Below are 18,938 nucleotides of genomic sequence, written 5' to 3' on the forward strand. Positions count from 1 at the left end.
ATGACCTAACCCCAAACCCAAACCCTACAGCCAAATGGATCAATATAGGATAAATGTGGTTTGGTGACAATTAGATAATCTGAATCATAAAAGATTGCCGAGGTCTAGGCCCTTTTGCTGTATACCATGTCTGTGGCTGTGGGAGCATGGTTACCTTGCAAACCACTCTAAAGGATTGAGGGGGACAGACAGGGTCCTCCTATTCTCTCACCTTCCCACAGTGAACCAATCTCTGTTAGTCATCACATAGTGCATATTGACAGTGAAATATGCCTGCAGCCACACCCGGTTGCCAGGTAAAGCTAAGCTGCACCCGGTTGTCCTCAGCCTGTGCTTATCTGAACCAACCTGTAATGCAGAGAGGAGCTCTCCCTCACAGTACCAGTCTCAGGCTCTGTTCAGTGAGCTAGTTTGGGGAACAGGCAAAGAGTCTCTCCAGTGATTGTTTTCATCCTGCCTGGAATCATCTCTTGGTTACTGTGGACATCATTACTGTCATGAGCTCTCACCCAGAAGGGCTCATGTTGAATGGCGAGTTTTGCTCCTGCTCCCTGGCCTTGCTGGTGGCTGGAAATCTGATCAACAGGCTCTCATCAAAGTCCAAATCCTGGGCTAAACCTAACTGATGACAGGGAAGGCTGTGCCAGGGTGTCCTAAATAGCTGGGGTGTGATTAGACACTATCAGCTTAGAGGAACACCCCACCTCCCTTGGGGCCCCCTTCTCCCCTCAGGCTTCGTTGCTCCTCAACAATGGTATACAAAAGACAGAGCACGTGTTCCCCTAGGCTCCCCAGGATCTGTGGGCTTACCAGCTGTCACAGCATGTCTTTAATGGGTTTGTGAAACCCAAGAACCTGACCCATTTCTCCTCTGGGGAAAGGGTGTAACACAGGATGCGAGCTGGGAAGCAGGATTTGGGAAGCTCACCTGTATAAGCCTGGCTTTCTGTGCCATCCCAGGCAAATTGTTTGGTTCTTTCAATTCCCAAGGTCTCAAACCTAAAATAAATGCACAGAAAGCAGGAGAATGATATCGTGAAATTGTTTCCTGCTCATTTGTAACGTCCCTCCTTCCTCTTACTTAATTTTAGCTCCCTTTTCTGCCTACCTCCATCTCATTCGTCCCAATCCTGGACCTAGATGTTTAGGCTCTGGGATCCTACCTAAAAGGTATTGACTCCAAAGTGACTGTCACATTTTTTTAGATGGTCCTAATCAGCTGATAAGCAAGCATAATTTGAGTAAGCATGATGCAAAAAGTTTTGTACTTATTATAGACTTAATGAATTATGGAGAAATCCATGCCCTCAAGGAGCTTCTAAAGAAGGTTGGAGAGCAGATCATGAGAATCACGTAAGGCATAATGGGAATGACACCATGGAACTGATCTAATTAACCTAGGATCCAAAGATGGGCTTCAGAGGCATACAGAATCATAATCACTTTATGTTTTATGAAATTCCTTACATAATTTTATGTATTCAAACATACATTTTTCAAGCAAGTTCATAGTCATAGCTTTCATCAGCTTCACCCGGAAGGTTAAGAACCTGCCATGCAAACAGAATTTATGGAACAGCTCTCATTATAACTCAGGTAGTCACTCAAGGTTTCACTGAGCAGGTGAGACTTAAACCGAATCTTAGAAAATGCTGTGCAGAGAATAGCAGGGTGATAGGCAGCCCTATCACCCTGGGAAGGAAGGGCTTCCCAGGAGGCATCAGAGCAGGACTATCACACCTAAACCCATGTCCTTAAATTACCTCACCTTTCTCCCTCAGCCTCAGCAAAATACAGGTCTGTAACATGGTGATAATTGCTGCTTCCAAGAGATTTGTGAAGGACCATGAACCTTTTTTATTTTTTTCTCACTAGGTAGCCCTTATACCTCAGTGCCATGCTTGATTCATATCATAGTGGACACTAATCAATATTTGATGAATGTGTGAGTTAACTGAAATATTAAACATGGGGGGACTTTGCAAACAGCAGAGCATTGCTTCAGCAAAAGATCTTTGTTGCTAAGTATGTGTATTTTGTGCTTTGCAAACAGCCTGCACTGTCTTCTCCCCCTTAAAACTGACCCTTTCTCCCATAATGGGACTCAGAGGGCCAGCTCATCTGATGGAGTGTCTCTGGGCTGACCTAATGAATGATAGCCGGGCCGACAATGCTGACAAGATGCACAGTTGCCTAAGAGCACAGAGGTGACCTCACTCTCAAAGGGCTTGGCCTGTTAACCCCTGCCCTTGGTGACACATATATGTACCTGCAGCTCTCTCTCACTCCAGGACTAGGGTAGTCCATGAGCTCCTTGGCTATCTTCGTCTACAGTGGCAGGGATAGAAGGGAAATATAAAGAAGGGGGCACTGCAGGGATTCCTTCTAGCACAATAAGCAGGATCACTAATTCTAGCCTCTCTGTGACTTCTCAGGACAGTAGAGACGATGCAGTGCCCCTCTGCTGGACACTTCTTATAGCCCCAGCCTCCTACCCACAACATTGTAGCAATGCCCATGTTAAGAGAAAATAGACCAGGGCACTTGGGTGGCTCAGTGGTTGAGCATCTGCCTTTGGCTCAGATCGTGATCCTGAGGTCCCATGATTGAGTCTACATCAGGCTTCCCACAGGGAACCTGCTTCTCCTCTGCCTATGTCTCTGCCTCTCTCTGTGTCTCTCATGATAAATAAATAAATAATCTTTAAAAAAAAAAAAAGAAAGAAAAAGACAGAGAACAGATTAGATCTTCCATCCATGCATTTTCCCTCCTATGCACCTTCGAACAGACAGGATGACTCATCAGCATTACCATATACTCCAAGAAAGCTGGGCTGGTTGGGAGTGGGAAAAGTTTTTTAAAAGTATCGGTTGAAGGTAACAAGAGTTACCTTCAGGAACAAGTTAGGAAAGATAGAGGTGATTTCTCCACATAACAGTTCTCCATTGGAAGGGAGGGAAAAATAAAATAAGATGAAATCCGAGAAGGAGACAAATCATAAGAGACTCTTAACTCTAGGGATCAGACTGAAGGATGCAGGAGGAGAGGTGAGGGTTGGGGGATGGGGTAACCGGGTGATGGGCATTGAGGAGGGCACATGATGTGGTAAGCCACTGAGCATTAGATGCAACTGATGAATCACTGAACTCTACCCCTGAAACTAATAATACACTGTATGTTAATTGAATTTAAAATTTTAAAAAATAACAGCTCTAGGGGCACCTGGGTGGCTCAGCCAGTTAAGCGTCTGCCTATGGCTCAGGTCATGATCCCAGGGTCCTGGGATCGAGCCCCAGGTCAGGATCCCTGCTCAGTGGGGAGCCTGCTTCTCCCTCTCCCTCTGTCATCCATTCTCCCTGCTTTCTTTCTCTCTCACATAAATAATTAAATAAAATCTTAAAAAAAAAACAAAACAAAACAAAACACAGCTCTCCACTGCAGATGCAACTGAGAGAAGCAGTATGTAAACTGATAGAATGAACTCCAGGCTAAGAATGAGGGCCTGTATTCCGGGTCTGCCACTGAGACAATCTCTCTGAGCTTCCAGATCCTCTCCCATAATAATTGAGTAGTACCTGCACTACCTCCCAGGATGTGGTGATTGTCAAGACGTATGATGATGCCTCCAGTCGAATAAAGTTGTCCATCTTTGTATTAACACATACATGAGCACAGCTCTGACATGCAGAGCACTTAGTGCCAGGGGATTGTGCATTTATCGAATGCAATTTCACAACAATCCTGTAGGATTGTGTTGTTTTTCCATTTTTATGGATGCGGAACCAGAGGCTCAGAAAGGTAAAGAAACTGCCAGGACACGCACAGCTAATATGTATTTAGAGCCTACATTTCAGTCCAGATCTATTTCCATTCTCCACCACCTCCTGACTCTTCTCTCCTGTATACTATTGTTTTGTCCCTAACATATACATGCTCCTCTGGCCTTTACCATCTGTCATAGACCAGGCCCACCCTTTTACCTGAACCCTTCTTGTCAGAACATCTTGCAGGCCAATTTTATTTTTCCTCTTGACCCTGCTATCTGCTCACCTGCCCTGACCTCTAAGAACGGCGTGTACTAATACCAGTTGAGCACCTTGTAGAGGCAGGCATACTGCTCTTGTGGAATGACAAAAGGTAAGGGCATCCCCGTTCTCAAGACAAGCTCTGAGCCGTGTCTGTCTGTAAGAAAGCTGCCACCACAGCCCTGAGGGTACAGGGAGGAGGAGTGTCTGTGTCTCATTCCTGATTCCCTCATCTGGAAGTCACTAGACATGCATGTCCCAGGCAGACCCTTCAGAGACACAGTGATGCTATAGCTCTCAATCTTGTCAGTTACAAGGAGGCAGCACTAGAGGACAATGCAGGCTCCTGGCAGGAACCTTGCTTAATCTTTCCTTCCTTCAAGGCAGGGTGATTAGTTCTACTTCAGAGACAGAAAAAGGACATAGAGGGACTTGCCTAATATCACCTACTGAGTGGGTAGTGGAATCAAAAGCTTAGTTAGCTATGTCATTCATCCCTGTGTGTCTGTCCTTAGGGACTGGGCACCTTTGAGTTGTTGCTAATGCTGGTCTAGTGGTGGCTCTGGGCTTGGCACTGCCAAGGCATGGCTGCCCAGTTCAGGCCCTCGGCGGTCCAACACCCAGAGCACCCCACCTCCACCACCAGTGCCTGGCTCCCCAGATCCATCCTGACCCTACTTGATGAAGAGGGGAGGTGGTATCAGGTAGCTCCCCATTCCTGGGTCCTACCTGATGACCTGATTCCCAGCACCCCAGTCTCAAGGGGGCCTCTTCCTGGGTAGATACATTTATAGATGTTGCCCATCCTCCCAGCACCAGGAATCTACCCTGCAATTAGGCGAGAGATAAATCAAAGCCAAACTTGGCTGATGACATTCAGGAGCCAGTGGTGACCCTTGCCACACATATAAATCCCAGCGGGCCAGCCAAGGGCCTTTGTCTGGTCAGAAGAGCTCAGGATTATCTGGCCCTCTTTGCTGATGTATGGAGTCACCGGCTGTCGGAGTGTTTACTAACGGTTATCACCTCGATGCTTTGGCCATTATCAGAGGCAGGGCCGCCTGCCGGGGCTGGGGCTCGCACCCTCTCTATTACCACCTGTCATTGGCAGAGAGTGTGTGCTGACGCTGCCCAGTCCTGACCGCCTAGGAAAGATAGTTTCTGACGGCTGATCAAAGAAGAGAAGCAAGGCCTGATAAAAAGTGTGTGTTGTGCGTACTTTTAACTTTAGGAAACATTGGCATTTGCATTTTTCCCCATCTTCTTGGTGCTGGCAGGAACCAAGCCCAATAAATGCAGAGGATTCAGTTACCTAATCACTGGGAAAATGGTATGTGCTTAAAGCAACAGAGCATGATGATAATCTCCTTCCAAGAGAGTAGACGAAATAAGCTTTCACAGAAGACTTGCTGTATAATAGAGTAGAATAATTTAAATTTAGACTTTGAAGTGATCTTGCATGTAAAATCTCATCTTGGCACTGGGCAGAGCACCATGTACTTTCTGGAATTGGAGCGCAGCTTTGGGTTAAGGAAGAATTTTTGCTGAAGATTCTATCACACAACTCTGTTGCTAGCATCCCCTACCCGCCCGCCCCCCCGCCCCGCCTTGCCCATCTGTCCTTGGGCAGCTACGAGACCGCATGCCGTAGAGTACAATGAGCTCCAGATTGAAGCATCATCAGGTGATATGAGTTCCTAAACCTGGTCTGTCACAAACTTGCTGTTGGATCTTGGACCATTACTTTTCTGAGCCTGAGGCTCAGAATGTATGTAAAATGTAGGAGGTTTGGTACAGGTTATGGGTTATAGTAGGTTGAAAACTTTTTTAAGGAACATCTGGGTGGCTCAGCAGTCGAGCATCTGCCTTCAGCTCAGCTCATGATCCTGGGGTCTTGGGATCAAGTCCCACATCAGGCTCTCCATGGGGAGCCTGCTTCTCCCTCTGCCTGTGTCTCTGCCTCTGTGTGTGTGTGTGTGTCTCTCGTGAATAAGTAAATAATCTTTTTTTAAAAAAAGAAAGAAAGAAAACTTTTTAAAAATTTTAAGCCATGGGGATCCCTGGGTGGCACAGCGGTTTGGCGCCTACCTTTGGCCCAGGGCGCGATCCTGGAGACCCGGGATCGAATCCCACGTCGGGCTCCCGGTGCATGGAGCCTGCTTCTCCCTCTGCCTATGTCTCTGCCTCTCTCTCTCTCTGTGTGTGTGTGTGACTATAATAAATAAATAAAAATTAAAAAAAATTTTAAGCCATGTAGCCCCTTTTCAAAATGAACCATTAGGGGAAGCCCTGTTGTATCAAGAAAAGAAAAGTAGAGGTGTTTTGGTTGAAATTGGCAGGGAGGTTCTCTGCCTTTGGCCTGCCTCTGAAGCAGTCCCTTGAAGACTTGGAGGAACCCTGTAACCCTGAGGAAACGTTTTAGAAACCACTAGCCCGGGGATCCCTGGGTGGCGCAGCGGTTTGGCGCCTGCCTTTGGCCCAGGGCGCGATCCTGGAGACCCGGGATCAAATCCCACGTCGGGCTCCCGGTGCATGGAGCCTGCTTCTCCCTCTGCCTGTGTCTCTGCCTCTCTCTCTCACTGTGTGCCTATCATAAATAAATAAATAAATAATTAATTAAAAAAAAAAAATAGAAACCACTAGCCCAATGACGTGGAGTTCTTTTTCTGAAAATCTACTCTGTCTGAGCCAGGTAGCAGCACGAGCTGCGTCATCGTGCCCTCCACGTGTGTTTCCTGGTGTTCTCTCCCCCGCTGGCCTGTAGGAGAGCTCGCAGGGACCCTGGGTGGGGAGGGGAGCTGGCGCCGGGGAGGCAGAACAACAGCCCGCTCTCGGAAAGCACAGACTCAGCGTCAGGTATCCCGTGTGTGCCCCAGGTACCTTTGACCGGAGCGTGACCCTGCTGGAGGTGTGCGGGAGCTGGCCCGAGGGCTTTGGGCTACGGCACATGTCCTCCATGGAGCACACGGAGGAAGGCCTGCGGGAGCGGCTTGCCGATGCCATGGCCGAGTCGCCGAGCCGGGACGTTGTGGGATCCGGAACAGGTAAAGGTGGCATCACCCTTCCAGCCTGACGTGGTCGTGACTGGCACCCTCTCTGGCAGGAGAGGGTGTGTGTTGTAACCATTTGTTTCTTTAGTTAACATTCTGCTTGCCATTGTTTTGGAAGTCTCTGGTATTGGGAGAGCCCTGTGTAAAGGAGCGCACTGGATCCCAGTGACCCCTCCTACAGGAGATAATGCATGCAGAGATGCTGGGTAAACACACCTGTATTGTATATGTGGCTCCCGGAAGGACTCCTTCTCCAAGGGAAGGAACAACCTTGGAGTCCCTGGGTTCTCAACAGCCCTGAGGCTCTGACTGTGAGGCGGCACACCTTCTGTCATGCTTGAGGCTTTATAGATTAGCCAGTATCAGTGGGGCCTGCTGACCTGGACGTAGCAAGCATGAAGCAGGCAGGGCTGGTTTGGGGCCCCAGACTGCTTTTTCTTAGGCTACCTTTGCCCTTGAACTCTTGCCTGTGAGAGGGGCCAGCAGCTGGAGCCTGGGGCAGCTTCTCGAATCAGAAGACGGCCTTAGAAGATGGGCAAGCCCTGTCCCAGCAAGCAGACGTACATGTGCATGTGTGCACGCGTGCGCACACACACGTACACTGGTGTGTACATGCATATATGCACACATGCGCGCGCACACACACACATATACAGCATGCGGTTAGGAAAGACCACAGTTCTTCCATACAGCATGTGTCTCCTTTTTGCCAAAGCACCTCCTTATTCTAGATATCTATGCAGCTACTGCGTGTCCTAGCCCAGCTTTTAGGACCGAGAAAGCTTGCCCAGCAGGCCTCTTTCCCACTTCCTGAGGTCAATGGGAACTTCCTCCTGGGTCAAGCGGATCATGGTGGTGGGCCCTCCCACTCCTGCTTGCCCAAGGCCTCTCAAGACTATTACTACCTACCGTGAATGTTCCCACCCCCTCCTCCACAGGCCTACCTGGGAAGAGGATCCCAGGGAGGAGAAACTCACAACTTAGGGCAGAAAGCAAGATTTAGGAGAGGCAAGCATGTTTGGCAGGGATTGAAGGGCCTGACGTCATGACACTTCGGTCTCACTGCCGTGTGGATCCTGCCCATCCCTTAGATAGTTGGCAGTTAAGCCTTTCCCTCTCATCCCAGTTCTCTCGTTCCTGCAGTAGAGGAGAGAGACATAACACTCTCGTGTCCACCTCCACAGCACCCGCTTCATGCCCGTCCACAGTACTGGTGCAGTCATGGGCAAATGGACAGAATGGATTCAAGAAGGGGAGAGGAGGAGTTTGCCTGGAGATAGAGAAAGAAGTGCCTTACCAGGCCACAGGAGACAGCGGCTCTGAGGGCCAGCCCCTTTCCACACCCCCTCCTTCCCTGGAAAGAGAGGAAGTGTGGATCTTGGAAGTGGCAGCAAGCCATGTCCTGTTGCCTCACGTGCACACAGGTGCAGACATGTGCACACCACTCCTCTACCCCATCATCCAGCCATCCGGCTCATGGATGGTAGCCCATCATGCCATTGTTCTACCCGCACCCAGAGATGAGGTGCGGCTCTGCCACTTACAGGGGCTCTGACCCCATTTTCCTTGGAAGCTGGCAGGAGGAGGCAAAGCTTTTCCTTTTCCAAACTTCCCCCATAGCACCACCTTCCCCCTGCACCTCTGGGGCCCCTGCCCAGCCCCTGCTACATAAACCAGGGCCTGTTCTCACCAGATTCAGTCCCCAGGAGCTGCCCTTGGAGGAGCTCGAGCAGCTCTGGGGCAGCTCTCTGCAGACACCACTTGGAACCCCCAGTGTCATCCAGCAAACAGATTTAAAGGTGCACTGGGTCAGAGTTGGAGAACCTCAACCTGGCACAAACAGTAATCTCAACAAAACTGGCAGCAGTTCATCTGCCAGACAGCTGAGGGATTCAGGAGTGTCTTTGTGGCCTTAAGCAAGTTTGTGAAATTAAAAAAAAAAAAAGAAAGAAAGAAAAAACGAGAGAGGAAATTAAAACTGCATGACCCACAGGTCAGAAAATAGGAGATGCCCTTTTTGAGCAGAAGGATTTCATTTTCATCCCCAAACTGTCACCAAAAGGGATTCATTTGGGGTTTTCTGACCATATTAAATGTATCAATTTTTAAAAATCTGCCTCTCTTTTAAAGGTCAATAAGGAAAGCAGATATTATGGAAATTAACTTGTTTCCCTCTGCCTTTGCTGAGAATCCCTTGTCACCGGGTGCAATTCCAGACGAAGTGCCAGGCTAGTGGTGCAACCCGGGGCCTTGGAAGGGCAAACCAGCACACCCAGAAACAGCCTGGGAAAGATGGTGTGACTTGGATGCGAATTTCCAGCAAGGCACCCTTTGCCAGAGCAGCCTTTCCCTCTCTGTTTTCCCACAGCTCTACTTCTCTCAGTGGCTTATAGGACATACAGATAAGGGGACATTAAGTGTTTGCCTGTGTTAGGTACTCTCAGGCACCCGAGATGATCGGTCCTGTAGTGCTTTCTAGCAGGCACTTTGTGTAGTATCACAGCCACGACTGATGGCCTCTTTATCAAGTTATGAATGGAGCAGCTCTCGTGACCCCCAACACTGAAGCCCATTCTAGAGCATGCCTCACTATTACACAGGCTTCACTGGTGATGTGCTGGAAATTGTTTACCAACCAGCTCTCCAGAGGGAAGTAGGGAAGCCCTGCTTTGTAGCATTTGGACATTTCTGTAGTATAAAAACTGGCATTATGGCCAATTGCAAGCTGTCAACATGGTGTCAGTCGGCTAGATGAATTCCTGAAAATGTAACAGTCAACTGGCGCCAGTACCTCACAGGTAAGCTGTACCGTGGGCAAATTAACTGTCTCCCCAAAGTAAAGCAAAACCTTCTAAAGCCTTGCTATTCAGAGTGATCTGCAAGCCAGCAGCACCATCTCTACCTGAGAGCTGGTTAGAAATGCCTGGTCTCAGGCCCTACCCAGCCCTACTGAGTCAACACCTGCGTCCCAGCAAGATAGATCCCTCTGCCCGCTCGACCAGGTCTGTTTTGAAACTCCGTTCGCTGCTGAGGCAGGTGTTAGTTCTCTCCTCCACGAGAGCTGCTGACCAATCAGTCTAATTAGATGACACATGTGATTTGTAAATCTGCTCTAAGATAATTGGCATGCTGCCATCTTGCAGTATCATCGCTCCCCTTGTCCCTGTGACCCTTCCGTTGTCCCTGTTCAGCAGAACTCCAAATCAAGGCCAGTCCGGTTCTGCTCTCACACCTGGGCCGCTGAAGGAGAATCACAAATCGTTCCAATTGGTGCCTCTACGAATTTCTGGCGTCTCCTCTCCAGTGAGCCAGGGAAGGCCTTCTCTGCTTTTCTAGTACCTTCTCCTCCTCTTTGTAGTTTCTGCTCATCCCTTGCAGCAGAAACCAGCGCCTAGAACTGCGTCTGGCACATAGTAGGCCTGTGGTTACTATTTACTGAACAAATGAATTCTGCGTTCAGCCTAGACGTTAACAGTTCTGCCGTAGCCCCTGCTCGCTGCTGTGGCTTCCAGCCTGGTTTCCTTCTCTTAAAGATTCCACGGATCTCTGGTCCCCTAAGAGTTTATGGTTTATGTTTTATATTTTTCTCTCTGCTTTTGCTATTTTTTTTAATATGGCACGTGTGCTCAGTCCATCATTTTGAATCAGTCTCTTTCCTTCTGCATGGGTAGTATTTCAGACTCTCCCATTCTCTTCAAATCTCTTACCCCACCATCTTGTGTTTTACTGTCAGAGAGAAAATAGAGGCCATTGTTCAAGGAATCTCTTGACTGACCTCCCCCCTGTCCCTCTGCATCCAGAGTCTGCCCAGCCACAGCAGCTGTCCCCACCCCACATAGTCACTGCTGTCCTCCCATCTCAAGGGCTCTCCTTGGGCCGAGCTCTTGGTCTACCATGCTCTCCTGGCCTTACTTCTGCCTCTCACTCCTTCTCCTCCATCCCTTTTCTGGGTCTTCCTTCTCTGGTGGCCTTAAGCGTACGTATCTCTCAAAACCCTATCCTGGCCCTCTCCCTCCTCCCTCTCCTTCCGTCAGTACAGAGTGATCTCCTCTGCTTCCGGGGGCTCAGTCACTACCTATAAACTGACTCCAAACAATCTCCAAGTTGGCTTTCTGTCCTGAACTCCAGAACCGTTTATCTAGTCACCTGCTGACATTTCCACACGTCCAAAAGCTAAACTCCTCCCCCACAACCCTGTCCTTCTCAGGGTCTGCCCCATCTCGCTGCATTCAGTGCCCTTCCCCTTCATGACCAGCCGCTGCCCTGTCTCCAGAAGCGTCTCCTGCTGCCCCATGCAAGCTCCAGCCAAGCTGAACTCCCCAGAGGGTCCCTAAGCACACGTGCTCTCTCTGCCTGCCAGGCCCCCCTACATACTTCTCTTGCCCGGAATGCTGTCTCCTGCAGCAGCTCCTCCTCTCTCTGCGGCCCCCCTCAAAATAACCTAATTCCTGCTTAGCAGACATTCCTTTCAATATTGCCTTTTCTAGAAAAATAGAATTTTTTAAATAAGCAAAACATGTACTTACTCTACTTGTTTTGTGTCTAGGTAGATATAACCCAATACCAAAAAAAAAAAATCTTAATAAACACCTGGATACACATTAAGTGCACTTTCTCTTTAGACTTTAACTCTTTCTGTCTTTAGCTAAACCTCGTCTTTCTTCTTCGCCCTCTCCTACATCCAAGGGCAAAAAGCTTCAGGCCTCATTCCAGAGTCCTGATCAGCCTGCTGCAGCCTCCTTTTGCTGCTGTTGACTCTGAAAAGCTAAGTCAGCTCTCAAGGTCAAGAGGGACTGTCTCTTCCCCCTGACTGTGGCTTCCTACAGTCCCAGGAACACCGCCTCTCCTTTGTAATCACAGCATCAAGGTAGGAAAGAGGCTTTAGATTTTTCTGTCTACCAACTCCTCAGTGGACTCTCTTCTAGTCCAGAAGCAGTTACTTTAGGGGATCACACTTAGGGCCCAATCTTTGCCTCTTGTCTTCTGCCAGACATACATTTACTTCCTTATCCAAACATACCAAACTTTCACAGTAACAGTATTATAAGCGATGCATTCTAGTACTTTCTGTTTTCTTTCGTTTTCTCAAGAGTGTGGTCATGACCCACCGAATTGATTTCACAAGACATCAGAGGATTTCAGTCTACAGTTTGGAAACCATTGCTCTCATTTATTCGGCCAAATCCCCTCAGTTTTCCTGTGTGTATATTAATTACTAGGATTATTTTCAATTCAAGGTCTTCCGAAGATCTGTCAGATATTGCTTTTACTTCTTGAAAGGGCTGTGCCTTTTTTCCTTCTTAACATAAAAAGCACATTTTGAACACTGCACACAGTTTTTAAATGGTCACAGGAAGTTTTCAATAAGTTAATTAACAAATACCTGATGATCACCTGTGTGCTGCAAAAGAGGAACTAAGCACTGTGTGTGTGCGTGCATGCGCATGCATGCTCACGCGTGTGTGCACACATGTATGTTGTGACTTCATGCTAATACCATCTTTCATTTCAGGACTGTGGAAATTAATGTCAATAACAAATGTTAGCTCTCGTTACTGGAGTTGACCAGATGTGTACCCCAAAGCAAATAACCTGGTGTGTTGACCCCTCTGTCCTACCTGCAGGATTAGCTCTTCCAGGCGGCCTTGGAACTCCTGCTCACCCCATTAGTGAGGGCTGGGAACATTTTCTTGCTAAGGCTGCCTTTCCGGTAGGGACCACACTAGCCCTGTCCCATTTCAAGCCCTGACTGTGGCTTCCTCCAGTCCCAGGAACACACTCAGATGACAACAATGGTGGGCATGGGGCAGTGAATTAATTCTCTTATCTTTTAGACACCCCTCCTCTCAGGCAAACGCTTTCATCCAAGTAACGTAGCCTGTCCTTAGGTGCTTCCCTTTGCTTTACTCAACTGGGTCCTGGAATTTTGCTCCTTCTACAGTATGTTTACAAAATGGTTTTCATGTCTTCTCTCAACAAACTCCTCAATGGGCCTGCACCTTCTTCCATGGTCGCGGCAGGCAGGTTCTCTGCAGACACCTGCTGGTTTCTTCACCCTGAGCTGGGCATTGTGGTGAAGAAGTAAAGCATGGTTCCTATCCTTAAAGAGATAGAAAGCTCCAAAGGAGGCAACAGTGCTGAACTGTGAATGTGTTCCTCTCTGGCTCCTCTATCCAGCTACCCATCGGGGCCCACCTAGCAGAGCTAGACCAAGCAGAAGCCTGGGGGGGTCCCCTGCCCACAGGCTGTGGTCTTGCCAGGATGTGAAGACAAAACTACAAACTCCCCAGCTACAGATGCCATGGTTGCCAAGGGTGGAGAGAAAGAGTAAGTCCCCAAAGACATAGGAGCATCCAGACATAGAGCCCAGCGCCATGTGTGGCCACAGCACTCGTGCAGAAGGTGGTGGGGAAGCAGATGCTGCCTGCAAACCAGGGGTAGCCTTGTTGGCATTGCCATCAGTGTCTCAGTTCGGTGTCAGATGGCCTGTTCCTCACTGGTTTCCACTGGTAGGAGAGACCAAAACTGAGAGCCCTTCAGTTCCTAGCACCCAACTGCTGACATTGGGGGGATTTTCTCAGCAGCATTTGGATGTCCTCATCAAGGAATGGGGGAAGCCTATGACCTTGGGAAGGTTCCAAGAAGGTTCCCATTCTTGGTTGTGTTTCTTCACTCATACCAGGCAATGTGGTCACATTTGCTCCCCGCGTGCGTTAAGTGCTGGCCACTGTACTGCTGTACTGAGCACTTTGTAAACGTCCTCTCATTTACTTCTCTCAACAATAATAGACACGCCTCCCAAGTGGCTTCGAGGTTTCAGACTCTAGGCTAGCCACGTAAATGTCCTTTCATCATCACAACACGGCCAGCGAGATGTTCCTCTCTCTGATTCACAATGGGAGAAAGATGAAAGATTTGAAATCAGATCATAACTACAAAATATAGGATCAAAATGAGGAAGTGCTGGAAGCCCAGCCTCTGTGAAACAGTGGAATTAGCTGAGTTTTCTTCACTCTGGTATCAGAATAGTTCTTTCCTTACTAGTCTTTCCCACAGACAATTACAATAGCATCCTCAGAGGCAACCCTACTTATACTGTCCTTGGTGTTTAGACCAAACCTCTTTGCAGGGGTTTACTGGACAGAGGCTTTTGTTCTGGGGCTGGGGGTGGGGGGCCTCTGAACCCATGTGGTGGTCCTTCAATCCTGACCAGTTGTGCCCACACCCATGCCTGTGCGTGAAGGTTGGGTTGGATCTTCCACACCTGTAGGTCCTAGCTGTGAACCTGTGTCTGGGATGTAACATACATGTAGTGGTTCTGAACCAAGCCTGCCCCTAGCTGCAGAAATTTATTTCTACCCCAGGTCAAGATAATGGGGGCCCTTCAGTGACCCATCAGCCAACTGAGTGCTCACAAAGCTTATATTCTCCATGGAGAAGCAATATTGTGCAAGGGCCTACAATACTAGTTATTTTAGTCATTGTCAGAAAAGTGAAAATAAATGATAAAAGTCATTCGTGAGAAAGATTTGTGAAATTGGGATCTACACACAACAGAAGCAAAGTAACTTTTTATAAACTTGACCCAGGAAATGTAGAGAAACAAGGCTAAGAGGCGCAATATATCTCTAAAAGAGTTTACATTGTGTGCCATGTATTCACATCATCCAAAAAGCGGGCCGCTGAGGTTAAGCACAAGCTACAGCCTCACAAGAAGTGCACTGTGGTCTGAGAACATTAAATAATGAGACTCTGCTCACATAGCCCAAGAATGCTGAGAGCAGGAGTCAGAGAGAGATATCTAGGAGGAGATTCTCAAGATCTCATCAGTCTCACTGGTCAAAGGGTATTTCAGAATAAGAGAGGATCCCCAGAAGAGGAGGGGAGTTCTCACGTTCAGGGCCTGCTCTGTCTTCCTTTTTCCCTACTCACAGCGTGTCCAGGGCCCAACTGTTTCAACCTCGGCTCCTTACTGTGAGATTTCAAGGCTCTTCCATGCCCTCCTCACCATCCTTTCCAACCTGATCTCCCACTCACTTGGCTACATCCTTTCCAACCTGATCTCCCACTCACTTGGCCACTCCCCTTATTCATATTTCCTCACCACCACCACCACGTTCATGCAAACATGCCCACCTGTCAAAACTATCCTATCATCCTCAGCACATGCCCTGCTCACCTGGCTCTGTTAGAGTACCCTCTGCCCTCCCTCTCTGCCCACTTTTTAGACCAAGCTCTGACCTCACCCCACTCTGTGAAGCCTCCCTGACCATGCAGCCAAATGGCCCTTCTCTCTCCTCTGAACTTCTGAACCACTGGCTCACTAGACACTTGACCCCAGACAAGTAGTGTATGGTGCCTTTTCTTTCCCTATCAGTGTCAGATTCCTTTCTACATGCCATGGGGGTGGGGGAGGCTCAGCCCTGGTGGTCCCTCCAGCCCCTCCCTCAGCCATTCTGCCCATACTGCATGTCTTAACCTAATTCTGTTTCCTTGGACTGAATCCGATTCTTCTTTGTTACCAACCACCAGCCTTCTCATTGCCCAGCATCCAGCACTGGGACAAGAACCAAGCTGAGCCCAGTTAACGTTTGTTGAATGACTGCATGGGTTTTTGTGGCTCCTGAGAGGTAAATGAAAGCCAGCCAGAGCAATGGGAAAAATTACTGTGTTTAGGACACACTTGTTAGTTTCTGGCCAGTTGTCAAATCTGATCCTAAGTAAACCATTTCTCTCTCTCTCTCTCTCTCGATCTCTCTCTCTCTTTGTCTCCCCTGTTCCCTCTCTCCTTCTGTCTCCCTCTCCCTCTCTCTCTCACTTCCCTTTCTTCCTTTCCCCTCCTCTCCCTATCTCCCCTTCTCTCTCCCCCCACCCTCTCTCCCTCTCCCAAGGCTGCTAGAAGTCCCAGGCAGAGGCAGAGCTATAATGGCAGCTTAGGGCCGAGAACCTCCTCTGCAGTTGCCCAGTTTACTTTGAATTCTTTAAACAAAGCACATGGATTCCTATCAACAAGGACAAAATGCCAGTGTGACTTCATTGGTAAACCTTCAAAGTCCCCTTTCCAAGTGTTGCCCTGACATGGAGGCAGGAGTTCCTGGGGCAAATGTACAGCCTTGGACAAGAGGGTGGGGAAGGGCAGGTGGACCCCCAGACAAGTGCCCTCCTCTGGAGACATTAACATAGGTAAATGGTTAACAAAAGGGAGTATTTCTCTCTGTTCTTCCTCCTCTGCCAAAGAATTCACCTTTAACCATTGACCTTTCTGTGAGGTGTGAGATCTGAACAAAGTTGAACACAGTCATGGATGGTTAAATATCCGTCTTCCCTCTGTCCTTCCCCTCAGAAGATGATCTGTGCTATACGGACCAGCCCCGGGGTTTGATGGCTGGTAACAGAGGAGAGACACACAGACACACAGAAAATGAGAGTTGGAAATGAGCCTCTGACCCTTCAGGAGTCCAGAGCCTCACTCTACCAAGGCCAAGCTATGCCAGTGTGACTAAATTTAACAAAAGGAGGCATTTCTGAATACCTGTGCCAGAATCAGCTGCCCAACCGCTGACATTTGGCAATTTCTTCCTGCCTGCTTCTCATTGAACCCCACCTCTGCCCCCAGGCACCTGCAGGCCCACTGCACAAGCATACATTTTTTAATTTGCCTGCAGAATCCCCCAACACCAGGCTTCACAGACTGCCCCCCCACCAGCTCCCCCACATATTGTCTAGCAGAGCTCAATAGCTTGCAGTTCCACCCCTCTGTGTGCTTAATTAAGTCTGGGCGAAACCAGCATCCAGTTGCTTCCTTCATACAGGGTGACTTTTTCTGCTCTGTGCCCTCCCTAAACTCATTCTGCTGTCATGTCCCCATCCTCTCTAGGCTCCTGTTGGCCGGGACCAGCATGCCATCTCCGCTATGACGGGTGTGATAGTGCTGGCTTTTAGTGGGGCGGGCGAGTGTGGGCTAAGCCCAGCAGGGTCCTGTTTCCATCTGGGCCTGCCGGGGTCCTCAGAAGGCTTGGAGATGCTTCAGTTTCACCCTTTGTTCCTCCCCAAGCCACGGAGAGCCGAATCTGAGCATACATTCACGCCTTGGAGCACGTCCCCATGATCCCTGAACCTAGGCACTCAGTAGGCGGCACTGGGCAGGAGGAAAGGAGAGGGAAGGACGACAACAGCCTAGGCCAGGGCGAGTTCTGTAAAGGCCCGGATGTGCTGTGCCTCAGAACAGACCACGAACACCCCCTGCAGAGCTCGCGGTGGTCCAGCCGCACTGTGACACCTACTCTTCTTGGTTTCCACTCTTGCTGCTCTCTTAAATGTCCATGTTGTGATCCTCTTTAAAGAAGTATTCTATTTTCAATACAGACACACCCCTTGACGTAGCAGTAAAAAACAGCACCCCTGAGAGACACGTGGCTGTGAAGTATGTTGGTATGTAACCTCCTCCTGTCTTTGCCTATGTGCAGGGCTTTGTCCCATTGCTCTGTCTGTCCCTCAAGAAGTTGCCCCCTTACCCCCCACCCCCCCCCCACCGACCCCCGCCCCAGTGCTCAGGCTCTCAGGAGGCATTGAAGTGAGGGCAAGAGGTCAGCAGAGACAGGAGGTACCTTCTGGCAACAGACTGGTTCGGGATGGGAAGTCGTTGCTGTTCTTCACCCGACAAGAGTTTCTTTGAGAACCTCGTTCCCTGCCCCCCACTTTTAAGATGGAAGTCAAATTTTCGGATTCTGCTGTGCAGAGCAGAGAGGTCACTAGGCTCTAATGCATTTACCATTGACTGCCCCTCTTGTAGTGCGTCTATTAGTGAGTAATTTGATTTGTACCTATTCATTTGCAGTCCCTGCAGGAGCCTGGAGCTGGCCCCTAGTATAATTGGTGCTGTCTCTATTTTTACATCATTAGATTAGCCCCGACTCCTGGCCACTTGTTGTCTGCGCTTGTCTGTCCATTTATACAACCTAATGTAACACAAAATTCATTACTGATCACATTACTTTCAACTCTGAAGCCAGCCTTGTGATAAACATTTGGTTAACCCCTTCCTGCCCACAGGAGGGCTGACAGAACAAATGCACTTCCACTCGACAGGCGAATCAATATCTTAATACACCAAAGTGGAATTGCATTTCTAGATTTGTTATTCCTCCTGGAGGAGCAAATGGAAAGGCTCGTCTGAGCTAGCTGAATTGAATAATGAATAGAGCCCCGGCACCAGCAGCCAGTCTGTGAACAGAGCACAAAGGCAGACCCGGCATCCGCTCCGCTTTTTCATCTGGACAGCCGGCACCACAGCAATTAATTGAGCCTTGTGCTCCTCTCCCAGCCATGGAGTGTGGGCTCCAGAGCGCGGGCTGGGACCCTAACAGGGGTGACGGGGACCTTGGCCCCATTGCTGCTCTCTTTGCTAGGCTGAGCTTCGGGCATCCAGACTAGGAACTGGCTCCAGTTTCCCTAACACCTTCTTCACTGATAGGAAGGCACCAGACCTGGGGCCTTGACACTGATGCCACCAAGAAATCAATTAAATTCACTACTAAACAAAAGTTTATCATTTAGAAAAGATACGCAAAATTTTTTCTCTTTAGAGCCAGGTCAGCAATGTTGGGATTGTTTGGTTCACACCAACTTGTGCATGTGTGTGCACCTGTCCCCAGGGTGAGCATTGAGCATTCTTTGGCATGGAAACACCATGTGCATCTGAATGTGGTGCTAGTTCTCTGTTAGGGATGTTGGCGAGCCTCAGGGGACTCTAGCACAGGAGCTGGCCAAGGGTCTTAAAGGGACCTGCACATAGCTCTGTTTAATCTAGAAGACTGTCCCCTACCTTACCCTGGTTATCTCTTCCCAGCCCCCATTTGTCTCT

At 48.9% G+C, this 18,938-nt stretch overlaps 2 protein-coding genes across 20 annotated transcripts in view; one reads left to right on the plus strand and one right to left on the minus strand.

The window, feature by feature from the left end:
* BCAS3 (BCAS3 microtubule associated cell migration factor) overlaps positions 1 to 18,938 on the plus strand; it is a 592,235-nt gene that overhangs the window by 561,872 nt on the left and 11,425 nt on the right. For 4 of the 6 annotated variants that reach the window (XM_041723952.1, XM_041723954.1, XM_041723950.1 and 1 more), the window contains one exon: positions 6,902 to 7,069. In XM_041723952.1, coding sequence (XP_041579886.1) covers positions 6,902 to 7,069 — 168 coding nt within the window. Of the gene's footprint in view, positions 1 to 6,901; positions 7,070 to 17,440; positions 17,507 to 18,938 lie in introns of all 6 variants that reach the window. The other 2 variants (XM_041723949.1, XM_041723951.1) reach the window with 1 other exon arrangement.
* Positions 1 to 18,938, minus strand: part of LOC121472671 (proline-rich protein 2-like) — a 108,425-nt gene that overhangs the window by 70,470 nt on the left and 19,017 nt on the right. For 8 of the 14 annotated variants that reach the window (XR_005982971.1, XR_005982969.1, XR_005982970.1 and 5 more), the window contains exon 2: positions 929 to 999. The exons of 5 other annotated variants lie outside the window; for them this stretch is intronic. The gene's annotated coding sequence lies outside the window, so the exon portion shown is untranslated. Of the gene's footprint in view, positions 1 to 928; positions 1,000 to 6,113; positions 6,557 to 18,938 lie in introns of those variants that run through there. One more of the 14 variants, XM_041723964.1, reaches the window with a different exon arrangement.

This window comes from Vulpes lagopus, chromosome 12, assembly GCF_018345385.1.
Source record: "Vulpes lagopus strain Blue_001 chromosome 12, ASM1834538v1, whole genome shotgun sequence".
In the NCBI taxonomy this organism is placed as follows: Eukaryota; Metazoa; Chordata; class Mammalia; order Carnivora; family Canidae; genus Vulpes; species Vulpes lagopus.